This window comes from Hyperolius riggenbachi, chromosome 2 (assembly GCF_040937935.1).
Source record: "Hyperolius riggenbachi isolate aHypRig1 chromosome 2, aHypRig1.pri, whole genome shotgun sequence".
Classification (NCBI taxonomy): Eukaryota; Metazoa; Chordata; class Amphibia; order Anura; family Hyperoliidae; genus Hyperolius; species Hyperolius riggenbachi.
The window spans coordinates 101,874,149-101,887,933 of NC_090647.1; the positions used below are offsets into that span (position 1 = coordinate 101,874,149).

Here is a 13,785-nt window from a genome sequence, read left to right on the forward strand (position 1 = left end):
TACAGCTGTAGCAAAGACAAGAAACCCAGAAGTAATCACCCAAAGTGGACACACGAAGCTATAAAAACTACACAGAACTTCCAACCTTTTCATATTCTAAATACAACAAAAAAAAAAGATTTTGGGTTACAGTTTCTCTTTAGTTGTGTAGACAGATATATGTAATTTTCTGGTTAAAAAAAAAAAAAAAAAAAAAAAAAAAAGCATTGTTCAAATTATAATGATAAACAAGATAATAATTTTGCAAAAATACTCATTAAAATAAAAATAGCTGACGGCCTTGCCATAACTTCCTAGCACTGTCAGGGCTTGTTCACATCTAGGTTGTTTTCTGCCTTTTTTCAAGCACAGGCGATTTTCAAAATCAACCCAAAAAAAACGCTTGTGCAATTAATCTCTATGAGAAAGTTAATATCAGCGCATTTCGGTGCCTGTACCATTTTGGGGGCAATTTTGGTCTAATGGAAGGTATAGGAGGAGCGCTAAACACTCACAAATTCATTTTGTGCGGTGATTGCGTTCGCGATTTTAAGAAAAAATACATTGTATTTATTCTTTCCCGGGTCAAAGAGTTCACTTCCTGACTTGCGTCGAGGAGTGAATAAACAAATCGCTCAGCAAAATTGCTTTATAAAAATCGGAGCACGCAGGCAAGCGCCAGGAGGCGCTAAAAAAGTTGCGCACAAATTCGCAAAATGCTTGCTTGGGTCAATTTTAGATGTGAACAAGGCCTCAGAGCAGGATCATCCAACAGGCAACTTAGGCAGGGTCCTAGTGGGTGTCAAAGGGCCCACCAACCACCTTCTCTAATCTCTCTCCACTTCAGCTTACCAAAAGGAACACAAGGGTGTAAAAAAATCTACTACTGAACCTAGGGCTCCATTACATCTTCATCCATCTCTGAGCACTGTACACCAACACTGGAGACTTAGCAATATGTTTCTCTTTCAGGTGGAAACTATAGGCGATGCATACATGGTGGTGGGAGGTGTTCCCGTACCTGTGGAGACCCATGTGGAGAGAGTTGCTAATTTCGCTCTAGGCATCAGAATAGCAGCTAGAGAAGTTATTAATCCTGTAAATGGAGATCCCATGCAGGTAACAGAAATGATCTAGTTTTCCTGATTGTATGTTTTGTTTGCTATGAAAGAGTGCAGAGTGATTTCGTGTCCTTTTATGTATTGGTTGTTCTCATTCCTGTTGGCTGTTGTTGCATGGACCCACCATTATTATTTTTATTTATTTCATTTATTTATTTTTTGAAAGAATATTTATTTATTGCATTTATAAAGGACTAACATATTACATAGCACTGGAAAATAAATACATACAATGATACAAAGGATGACAGATGTAACAAGGTTATACAACATAGGATAAAGCTATACAAGGCACACAAGGTACAAAATGAATGATCATGTGATTTGGGGCTGGTTAGGTAGTCCTAGTAACACAAGTATGATGTGGTCATAGGAAAGGAGCACACCATCATGTAGAATACACTAGGGAAAGGGAGGACCCTGCCAAAGGCTTACAGTTTAAGGGGAGAGGAGGTGAACACAATAGGTAGGGCTGTAGAATAGGAACTCTGTAGAGAGTCACTGTGTGAAAGGGGGTGGGTAAGCCATCTTGAATAGGTGGGTTTTGAGGGCTTGCTTGAATGTGTAGGAGGTGGCAAGTCTGAGAGGCGATGGAAGGGAGTTACAAAAGGTGGGGGCAGCTCTTGAGAAATCCTGCAGGTGCGCATGTTAGGTGAAAGTCTTTAGAGGACCGGAGGGGGTAATCTGGTGTATAACCTGTAAACAAGCTCCGAGATGTAGGTAGGTCAAGTTTTGTGCACAGATTTATAGGCCAGGTATAGAATCTTGAAATGTATCCTGAATCGGATAGGGATCAATTGCAGAGATATACAGAAGGAGGAATTACACGCCATTGCATGCAGACCAGAACATTTACTGGTTGGGTGTGGCTCTCTTCACCACCACTTCCCCACGTAATACTTCATCTATGGTTAGGCTAGTCTTTGTACTTGTGGAGGCCAGGGATTGTATGGAAATCTCAAAATGCAGTCTTCAGATTCCATGAATCCAAAATGTAGTTGACTACACAAATTTTTAATAAAAAAAAAATAATGAGAGGAAGATCAAGACTGCTGTCTGTTTCCCTTTAAAAAAATGCCAGCAGCTTGGTCACCATGCAGATTTTTGCCTTACACTACACCAGGCAACACATTCTGCTGTGAAGGAAACTTGCTGCTGGCTGAAGCTCAAGGAGAATCCCATCATTAACCAAGCAGCCACTGAAAAGTGGAAAGGCAATTGGTTAGTCAGTTCAGCATTGACATAATCAAATAGCTGGACACTGTCTGCTATATTAAAATAAGAACATCATTTATAGTATGTAGTAAGTAAGCTCTATGTTATGCAGACCATGGTTTCTTTTGGTATATAAAGTGTAAAAAGTTTACTTTTAGCAATTTTTAAGTGAAATAATTGCAACATTCACAACTACCCCTCAATGCAAAAGAAGCCAATGAAAAGGTGCAAATACATCCACCTGTGTCTGCAGTACCAAATCCGGCAAGAGCTGAAACGATTTAGCTATAGACCGGAGAGAGAGCTCGGTCACACAGCATCATAGGTTATGTGACCAGCAGGGGGCACCGCGTACAGGAATGCAACTCTCCACGCCCCACTCCCTATCACTGACCAGCACACTAGGAGCTGCAAAAATCAGGACTACAATCACAAACACTGGTGAACATGACAGGCGGGGGCCTCAGGGTTTGCCCCGCCCGGGACCCCAACTCCGCATGAGAAGACCTCAAAGTAGAAAGCTTAAAAATTAATTGAATAGGGGCCCATGTGACTAGCAACAGGTTTTCTTTAAACTGATAAACAGAACTGAATAGAGGAGTCACTCATTATCACCAGTGAATCAAGTAGCAGTTGACATAAATACAAGATAAATTGTTCCTGTTCTCAATGGGAACAGAGTCAAACACGCTGGAAATTATTGATTCGACCAGTGCATGGTATGTACCAGTCTTAACTTGGTTTGTGCCAGTTGCATGGTAATAGATTTTTCTTGTAGAGATTTGTGTCAATTTCCAGCAGAGCTCAGTAATTTTGTTACATATGTCATTGTTACCTTTTCAGATTAGAGTTGGTGTTCACACGGGGCCTGTGTTGGCCGGGGTTGTGGGTGACAAAATGCCCAGATACTGCTTGTTTGGAGACACCGTCAATACTGCCTCCAGGATGGAGAGTCATGGAGTCCCAGATAAGATTCACCTCAGTCCAACAACTTACCAGTAAGGAGATATTATTTATCTACCATAAAACAATATCCTGATTGTAATAATTTGGAGTCCATGCACATTTTATCCAAATTTAGGGCCAGTTCACACGAACGGCAGGCGGCTTCCAGCGGCCAGAAGCCGCCTCGTCCTGTGACGTCTCGTTTGGGGGCTGCGCTGCGATGATCATTGGCGTTTTACGGCCCCGCAAGGTGAAATGAAGACGCGGCAGTGAATCAGCGCATTACCCAATACATCAACACCAATACCCTACTTGACCCCCTACAGTCTGGATTCCGACCTGCACACTCAACTGAAACAGCCCTCGCCAAGGTGGTCAACGACCTTACCCTTGCCAGGGCCAAAGGCAGTTATTCCATCCTGCTCCTCCTTGACCTCTCTGCAGCATTTGACACTGTTGACCACTCCCTCCTCCTCCAATCACTACAGTCCATGGGCATCCATAGTCTTGCCTTGGCCTGGATCTCCTCCTACCTATCCAATCGCTCCTTCACCACTTCCTTCAATGGCTCCTCCTCAACCCCTGCCCCCCTCTTAGTTGGGGTCCCCCAGGGCTCTGTTCTAGGCCCCCTTCTTTTCTCCATATACACTTCCTCAACTGGCAAGCTTATCGCCTCCCTGGGCTTCAATTACCACCTTTATGCAGATGACACTCAGATTTACCTCCATACCCCCGATCTCTCATCCACCACCATAAACAAGGTCTCCTCGTGTCTCTCAGCAATTTCCTCCTGGATGTCAGCTAGGGTAACAGTAAATTCGGGCGCCTGAGGCTAGTGGACAAATCGGGCGCCGCCATTCACTCCTATAATAAATATCGTTTAATGGGCGCCCGATAGGAAAAAAGGGCGCCGGAGAAAAATAACGTTTTAAAAGCGGCGCCCGGAGACTTAATGTTTTATTACTGCTTCTCATGATTACACATTATTTAATGATTTATACATTTTTAAATATTATTTTTAAACGAAAAACAGTACAATATTTTTTTTCAAACATTATTTTTAAACGAAAAACAGTACTTTTTTTTTTTTTACATTATTTTTAAACGAAAAAACCAACAGGGGGGTCTTAGGTTTAGGCACCAACAGGGGGGTCTTAGGTTTAGGCACCAACAGGGGGGGTCTTAGGTTTAGGCACCAACAGGGGGTCTTAGGTTTAGGCACCAAAAGGGGGGTCTTAGGTTTAGGCACCAACAGGGGGTCTTAGGTTTAGGCACCAACAGGGGGGTCTTAGGTTTAGGCACCAACAGGGGGGTCTTAGGTTTAGGCACCAACAGGGGGGTCTTAGGTTTAGGCACTAACAGGGGGGTCTTAGGTTTAGGCACCAACAGGGGGGTCTTAGGTTTAGGCACTAACAGGGGGGTCTAGGGGTTAGGGGTAGGTACAGGGAGGGTTACTTAGGCACCAACAGGGGGGGTCTTAGGTTTAGGCATCAACAGGGGGGTCTAGGGGTTAGGGGTAGGTACAGGGAGGGTTACTTAGTAATTTTTTTTTTAAACGTTATTATACGTTTCAGTATTTAAACGAAAGATTAACGTTTTTACAATTGCCGATTTAATGCACATTATTTAATGATTTATAACTTTAAAAAACATTAATTTTAAACGAAATACAGTACAATACATTTTTAAACGTTATCCATGCTTATCGTTAAAAACCCGGCGCCCTTTTTTCCCAGCGCCCCTTTTTAACGTACGCGTCAGCTAGGTTCCTAAAGCTTATCCTAGACAAAACTGAGCTCCTGATCTTTCCACCCCATGCTGCTGCACCCATCCCAGATTTCCACCTCACAATCGACAACACAACCATTCTCCCTACCTCCCAGGCCTGCTGTCTGGGTGTCACCTTGGACTCTGACCTCTCCTTCATCCCACACATCCAAAACATCACCAGAGCCTGCAATTTCCACCTCCGTAATATCTCCAAGATCCGCCCCTTCTTAACCCTGGACACGACCAAACTGCTCATCCATGCCCTCATCATCTCCCGCCTTGATTACTGTAACTCCCTCCTTTCTGGCCTTCCCCTGAAACGCACTGCCCCCCTTCAATCAGTGATGAACGCGGCTGCAAGACTCATCCACTCTTCGCACCGCTCTGCATCCACATCTCCCCTTTGTGAATCCCTGCACTGGCTCCCTATCTGTTTCAGGATAAGTTTCAAGATTCTATGCCTGGCGTATAAATCTGTGCACAAAACCTGCCCTACCTACATCTCTGAGCTTGTTCACAAGTATACACCAGGTCGCCCCCTCCGTTCCTCCAACAACCTTTGCCTCACCACCCCACGCATTTCACACTCCCATGCCCGCCTGCAGGATTTCTTAAGAGCTGCCCCCACCCTCTGGAATGCCCTTCCACCACCCATCAGACTTGCTCCCTCTTTCAACACATTCAAGCAAGCCCTCAAAACCCACCTCTTTATGATGGCCTACCCACCTCCTACCACACAGTAACTCTCTAAGGAATATTTAACAGCCCCCCCCTAGTGTTTCCACCCCTCCCTTTAGATTGTAAGCCTCTGGCAGGGTCCTCCACTCCCTAGTGTAATCTACAGGATCATGTGCTCCTGTCCTATGACATCCTGTACTTGTATTACTGGGCCTACCTAACCAGCCCATATTGCATGATCATGTAATTTGTACAATTTGTATGTATAACTTTGTTCTATGTGTATAACCCTATGTATGTCATCCTTGTATCATTGTATATATTTATTGTCCAGCGCTGCGTAATATGTTGGCGCTTTATAAATACAATAAATAATAATAATAATAATATGCGGCTTCTAGGGTTGACTGAAATGACGCAGTAAATCGGGATCAGAATGCTGTGCTTGCATAATTCACGGTAACCATGCGATGTTAAACGCTCCCATTCACTTGAATGGGAACGTTTAACCGACGAGTCTCAGGTGCTTAGTGGTAAACGCCGCCAAGCGTCCGTACGAACCGGCCCTTAGTTAGCGTATAAAATGAACATAACATTTGCATCAACTTCTAATTATTAGCTTCTCATTGAATATCCCTAGTTGATAATATGCAGTATATACCGTACTGGACATACCGTATTTTTCGGAGCACCTAGGTCTAGAGTGCAAAAAAATAGATAGTAAACCATGTTCCAGGAGCATCTTGTAAATGTTGTCCCCTAATTATTGTCCCGCCCCCCCTGTACCGCATGTGTCCCATCCTGTCTGGATCAGTTCATTTCGGCACACGGCTCTGAGAGCCGAGCGCTGAAACTGGACACCGTCATAGAAGCAATGCTATGATGCGCGCCCCGAGTAACGGCAATTCGGGGCTCTGGCGGCTGCCAGACCCTGAATTACATCGCCTCCGAGTTGCGACAACTCGGAGGGGGAATAGTATTTAACGCCGCCTTGGAGTTTAGCGGCAGCGGGGAGAGCCGTCATTCGTCTCTCCCCGCGCCGCACTGAACGGCAACGAAATAATATGCACCCCTCCTGTACCCCATGTGAGCGAGCACTGCACAAATCTCCAGGACACCCTGTGGAACTCCTCAGCATTAAGCAACAGAAGAAGGGCAGGCATTTGATTTGACACTGTTGGACATATTGAGAAAGTACGATGGTCTTAATGGTGTTGTCCCTGGCTTCTCTACCAGTGATGAACCCCACCTGATCATAAGCAATTAAATAGGGAATCACTTGTAGGTTCAAAGCTAACCTTTTTGCAAATATCTACAAATCCACATTTAATAAAGAGATGGGGTGATAACTGGAAGTATAAGATAAATCTTTACTGGGCTTTGGAATCACTGTGATATAAGCAGTTTTAGCTTCTGGAGGCAATGAAGACACCTGGACAATGCTATTGAAAGCCATAGTAAACATGGAAGCCAGGTCACACCTTCTTTGTGTATTTTAACCAGCCTGGCGTTCTATTTAGATCGCCAGGGTGGCTGCGGGAGGGTTTTTTTTAAATAAAAAAAAACTATTACATGCAGCCAACTGAAAGTTGGCTGCATGAAAGCCCACTAGAGGGCGCTCCTGAAGTGTAATTCCGATCGCCTCCGGCGATCAGAATTAACAAGGAAGGCCGGAACTATTTGTTCCCGCTGAGCTGGGCTCCGGCGGCTGGGGGGACCCTCTTTTGTCGCTGCACGCGGCAGATCGCTGCGCTGCGGCGGCGATCAGGTAGCACACGCGGCTGGCAAAGTGCCGGCTGCGTGTGCTGCTTTTTATTTGAAGAAAATCGGCCCAGCAGGGCCTGAGCGGCACCCTCCGGCGTCTCTGGACAAGCTCAGCTCGTCCATACCGCCAGGATGGTTAAAAGACATCTGAAGGGAGTACATTTGAAATCGGCGCCGGTAGACTTGGGCGCAGGATACAGCGGTATATAGCTGATCCTGCTTCTGCACAAGTCCGGGCCGATTTAATTACTATTCCCCCTCCAGGCCGACATGGATAGTGGGGGAATGAAATAATTCGGCTTCCAGCGATTGCTGGAAGCCGAATTATTATGTTTTTAAGCAACTTCGGCTCCGTCTTCTGACGGAGCCGACGTTACTCACTGAGCGCTTCAATAGGAATGATTCCTATTGAAGTCTATGGAGGCGCCGGCTGCGCCCAAATCTAGCAGCGCTGAAAAGCACTGCTCTGATCTGAAGGACCTACTTGCAAATGAACATATTTTTGTTAGTAATAAAGCATGCCCTATTACGAAGTTACGCATTCTTTGAAGTTTTCATTTTTATTGCCATAAAACGTTAAAGGAATACTATCGATGTATGCATTTATTTTTAAATGCTGTATGTTGTAGCACACATTAGGACAAGTACTAGGAGCAATTTGATTCCTCACACAGCTGTTCCTCTCAGCTGTAAAATCCTCCGTCAGTTTTGGCCGTCAGTGTTTGATACAAATGTATCTATATGCTGAGGGCTCCCAGAGGGCTAAGCCCATGTCTGCACAGGGGAGTTGCTATCAACTCCTCAGTTTATAGTTTAATTATCACCTTGCTGAAAGAATCTTATTGATATGGTGGTAAGGGGTTAAAGATTCTAGCAATGTGTGTTTATTATCTTTGCTTCTCTTGACTGATAAAGATACTAATAATGCTAATTGTAAACAGTGGTCTGCCCCTCTCAGCAGCTTGTAAAGTGGATGCAGCCTGGAGTGAATCACCACAAGCAGGCAGCCAGACTGAGTGTAAACACAGACTATTGTTTATAGCTAGTTATATTCCAGCAATATTCCAGCTCATTTAGTTACCTGTTACCACCTCAGATCAGCCTATTTCTCCTCATGTCTCCTGCATGCTGTGAGTGACACAGTGAAATATATTTGTGAGCTGTGTGACAGAGTAACCAAGCAGCTCAGGGTGACCCAAACTACTATGAGCTGTGTGAGAAATGAATTTTTAAGCAGGGATAGCAAGAGAGAGACCTGGGTGAATAAATAAAGTGCCCCTAGCACTAGTGGTAATGTGTACACTAATATACAGTATTAAAAAAAAAAGTCGTTTCAATCGATAGTACTCCTTTAAATTACAGCATAATTAAAATTTTCTTTACTTTTATACTAATCAAAAGAAATTGATTCTTTCATGTCAAGATACAAACAGATCGCTACAAAGTTATTCCAATTAATTCTAAAGAAGAAACACAAAAATAATGGATTTCAGAAGAATCCGCTCCCTTTCAAATGACCCACTGGCCACTAGTGCTACAAATTATTTTCTGAAGTCACATAATTAGTTAAATAGAGATCTCCTGTGTGTAGTAAAAAGGGATGAAGTAATTAAAGTATAAATACATTTGTTTCTGGAGAACAAAGTTATTGGTATATCAGCATAACTTACTGCATGAGGATAAAATAACACTTCACAGAATGCCGTATAAAGGTGTCTTAAAGGACAATCGAGACCAAACAAAATGTCTGATGGAGTGGTACATACTTTTGTTACTAATGGCCTCCTTTGGCAGCCTGTGTTCCCCGTTTCCCTCCGCCTGCCTCCTTTCGTCCATTATAAGTCCCGTTAGTAAGCCCCGATTAGTACTAGTTAGGACCTTTGAACAGGAAGTAATTGCACTTGCACATGCACGGTAAGCTTCCCCATAGTCATGAGCGAGCACCAGGCAGAAAGCGAACTGCCGGACTGTGAAAGAAGAGGTAAACTCACCCAGGCATCTGCCTCCATTTTCTGAAATGAAAACACCCACCTGTCCCAGGTGAACAGGCTTTCCTTGTAGCCTTCCAGGACAGGTACACAAGTCATTATTGATTCCTTTGATCTAAGATTGTGGGAGGTGTGATGCAGTTGTAACAATCAAGGGGCCAAATTGTGTAAAGATTTGAATGTGAATAGGCCAATTTTAAAGAGGATTTCCGATTTCATGGGTAGCCAGTGGAGTCAGCGAAGGATCGGTGTTAAGTGGCAATGGTGGGGTTGATTTGTAAACAACCTTACGGCAGCATTCTGCACTGATTACAGGCCGTGCAGGTCTTCATTAGAGATGGCTCAAACCTCAGATTTTAGGTTCGCGAACCTCGAACGCGAAGTTCCGCAAAAGTTTGGGTTCGCGAACTTTGCGAACCGCAATAGACTTCAATGGGGAGGTGAACTTTGAAAACTACAAACATTTATGCTGGCCACAAAAGTGATGGAAAAGATGTTTCAAGGGGTCTAACAGGAGTTTTGCATGGATACACGCCAAAAGTCCTGGGGAAAAATCTGCATTTGAAGCACAGCAGCGTTTTAAGGGCAGAAATCACATTGCAATGCTAAATTGGAGGCATACAGTGCTTTAAAACTTCTTGCGTGTGTATACATCAATCAGGTAGTGTAATTAGTGTACTGATTCACACTGACACACCAAACTCACTGTGTAACACACCGCAAACAGCTGCTGGACTGGTGCACACCATGGTGGTTTTCAAGCCTATATGGTCGCCGGGCTGTGGTAGCTCAATGATAGAATAGTGACTGTCTAGCTGATCGAATTTGGTCTGTCCACAATGAAGCAACGACCTTATTATCTTGGGTGTGCCCCCCCGACACACTCATATAGCGGGCGTTCATTGCTTCATTGTGATACGCAAGCCCCTTCACCGCGGCAAGGTAATGATCACGAAGGGGAATTGACACATGTACCTGCCTTTTGTTTTGTTGTTGCAGCTGCAGTGCAGCCAGAAAAATTAGGCAGACATGTACACGCATCAGAAATTTTTTCTTTATTGATTTTGTTAGCGCAGCGGCCTTAAAAATTCAGGAATTCACCTGGAGTCCTGGACCCTGTTGGTGGTGGCGGAGAAGGCAGTCAAGCGGCCTGCAGGCAGAGATGCTGTGTGGGGAGCGACTTAGTCTTGGGGCAGGCAGTCACACAGCGTGCAGGCAGAGATGCTGTGTGTGGGGATTGACTTAGTCTTCAGGCAGGCCTGACCGTGCTTTGCAGACCACGTGGTCAGATGGACCCTTGACCCAAAGCTGTATGCCAGAGATGACACCACTTGCTTTTCAACATCACGGTACAGTTTGGGTATCGCTTTTTTTGAGAAATAATTGCAGCCTGGTATCTAGAGATGTTGCGAACTGTTTGCTCGGCGAACATCTCTGGGGCTTTTACTACTTCCGGGTCGCTCGGACCCGGAGTAGTACGCCTGCGCTGCCCGGCGAAGCGCGTCCTAGATCGCGCTCCTGTTGCCGGGCACTCTCTGCGCATGTGCGTGACGTCGTTCATGACGTCACGCACATGCGCAGAGTGCCCGGCAACAGGAGCGCGATCTAGGACGCGCTTTGCCGGGCAGCGCAGGCGTACTACTCCGGGTCAGAGCGACCCGGAAGTAGTAAAAGCCCCATGCATTCAGAGATGTTCGCCGGCGAACGGTTCGGGAACCGTTCGCTACATCTCTACTGGTATCTTCCACTGCGGTGTGTTGGCTTTGCTTTTGTGTGCTGCTTTTCCTCAGGTGGTCATCCCATTGCAGTTTGTGCTTTGTCATCATGTGCCTTCGTAAGGAAGTTGTCCCTATGCGGGTCTTAGTCTTTCCACGGCTCAATTTTTGGTGGCAGAGAGTACAGATGGCAGTGCTCTCATCTGAGGCAGACACACAATAAAATTTCCACACCGCTGAGCCCTGAGATGATGGCACTTTGGTGGTGGCAGCCGACTGAGTGTTAAAGGGACTCCGAGCTCATCTAAAAAATAAAAGTTGTACTCACCCGGGGCTTTTTCCAGCCCAGTGCTGGTCGGGAGGTCCCACGACGGCGTCCTGGCTCCTCTCCTACTCCCCGTTCCGGAATGGCTGACAGGCCACAGCCCGGGCGACACTCGGCGGAGTGTCGGGCTGCTCCTTCCGCGTATGACGCGGCTGACGTCACACGCCGGCCGCCTCGCGTCATCACGGCGGCCGGCGTGAAAGTACCGCGCATGCGCGATTAAAGCGCGCATGCGCGGTACTGCCACGCCGGCCGGCGTGATGTCGCGAGGCAGCCGGCGTGTGACGTCAGCCGCGTCATATGCGGAAGGAGCAGCCCGACACTCCGCCAAGTGTCGCCCGGGCTGCGGCCTGTCAGCCATTCCGGAGCGGGGAGTAGGAGAGGAGCCAGGACGCCGTCGTGGGACCTCCCGACCAGCACTGGGCTGGAAAAAGCCCCGGGTGAGTACAACTTTTATTTTTTAGATGAGCTCGGAGTCCCTTTAAGTGGGGTGCCAGAATCAGAGCAGGAGGAGGAAGATATGTCACGGTTCCTTGCGGAAGCTGAGGAAGATGAGGTGTTCTGTGTTAAATAGTCAACTACATCCTGACAATCTTGGGGGTTGATGGCACGTGCCTTCTGAACACTGTACTTTGTTCCGGGGCTGCACGAAATCACGACAGCACGACCTCGAACAGACCTGCCGGGTGGCCTGCCTGTTTTGTCCATATTGGGGGGGATGAAGTGAAAGGTATGCACTGACTTGACTAATACAATGTGCTGTCACACGGGTACAGTGAACAGGTATGCAGTGACTGGTATATATAGCACTGCGTGCTGCTGTCACGCAGATGCAGTAAACATGAACAGGTATGCAGTGACTGGTGTTACAAATGTGCAGCTGTTCCACACAGGTGCAGTGAAAAGATAGTCACTGAATGTGCTGGGCCTTGCACAGTATAGCAATTAGCAAGGGCCAGCTGCGACTGACAGGACTGTATATGAAAGTGTCAATGGGACGGACACGGACACGGACACACGCACGCACGCACACTCTCTCTCTCTCTCTCTCTCTCTCTCTCTCTCTCTCTCTCTCTCTCTCTCTCTCTCTCTCTCTCTCTCTCTCAAGAGCTGTTTTGGGGTGCTTCTTAGCAAGAAGTATCAGCAAGGAACAAGCTAACAAGCCTATCAACAGCCTAACTAAGCTTTCGCTAATCTGTGCAGCAACCTCTCTCCCTTCTCTCACTATTACTGCAGCACACAGAGTGAGGAAATGGCCGACGCTGCTGCTTTTTATTAGGGGGGCTCCAGGAGGGAGTGTAGCCTGATTGGCTGCCCTGTGTCTGCTGACTGTGATGTAGAGGGTAGAAGTTTACCCTAATGATGTAGTATGGGGGGAGGATCAAACTCGCACAAAGTTTGCGGTTCACCGCAAGCGGAAACAAGTTCGCGGCTGAACAGTTCGGGCCATCTCTAGTGTTTATTTGGAAGGCCTGCATAGAGAGCATTGCAATTATCCAACTAGGACATGAGGAAGTCATGAACTAGGGTTGGAAGATGAGGTGCTTAATTTTTAAAATGTTCCTTAGGGGAAAAAAAACAATATTTCACAACAGCTGAGATTTTATTTCTAAAGTTTAATTCCCCATCAATCAGGGACATTTGTCCCACAATTTTGAACAACAGACATAAACAGATTTTTCTCTGGAATTTTTCACTGACTTAATTTGTCACGTGACAGCATGTTTTCCAGTTCACTTTCCCGAATTTCAAGAGTGGTGTAAATAGCTATTAGGCTCATCCGCTAAGTATTTGAATGTTGTTGGTCTGCCTTCCTTTTCCTTTTATCTGCATTCATGCATTGTCATCTTCCACCTAGAAATTGTTATTTATGCTAGATTAGGATTGTTTTGTCATTATAGAGGAGGAAAAAATTCCCCCAACTGCTGTTCCCTGAAAAACTTTAATAACATTAAATTGCAAAAATATTTGTCCACCACTAATCTGCTCTCAATGCATTGTATAATGAAATTTCCCTTTAAAGTCCACAAGTCAAAAAATAAATAAATCAAATGTGGTGCAAATAAAATATCAACAAAGAAATGTTGCCATATATTGCATTTTACAGATCCCTGAATCGTACAGATTTTGAGGTTGTGGAGAGAGGCGTTATTGATGTAAAAGGCAAAGGGAAAATGAAGACTTATTTCCTAATCCAAAATCTACGTCTCTGTGAAGAGGAGATCATGGGCAGACTGAAGTGTAGCAACCTTCATCCACAGCCTAACAAGACCGCTGGTATGTGA

General features: G+C 45.6%; 1 protein-coding gene across 1 annotated transcript in view; it reads left to right on the forward strand.

Moving 5' to 3' along the window:
* The window catches only part of LOC137544824 (guanylate cyclase soluble subunit beta-2-like), a 64,127-nt gene extending 50,342 nt beyond the window's left edge, over positions 1 to 13,785 (forward strand). Inside the window, exons 14-16 of the mRNA XM_068265917.1 lie at positions 952 to 1,098; positions 3,159 to 3,313; positions 13,608 to 13,785. Of these exons, the coding sequence (XP_068122018.1) occupies positions 952 to 1,098; positions 3,159 to 3,313; positions 13,608 to 13,785 (480 nt within the window). The remainder of the gene's footprint in view (positions 1 to 951; positions 1,099 to 3,158; positions 3,314 to 13,607) is intronic.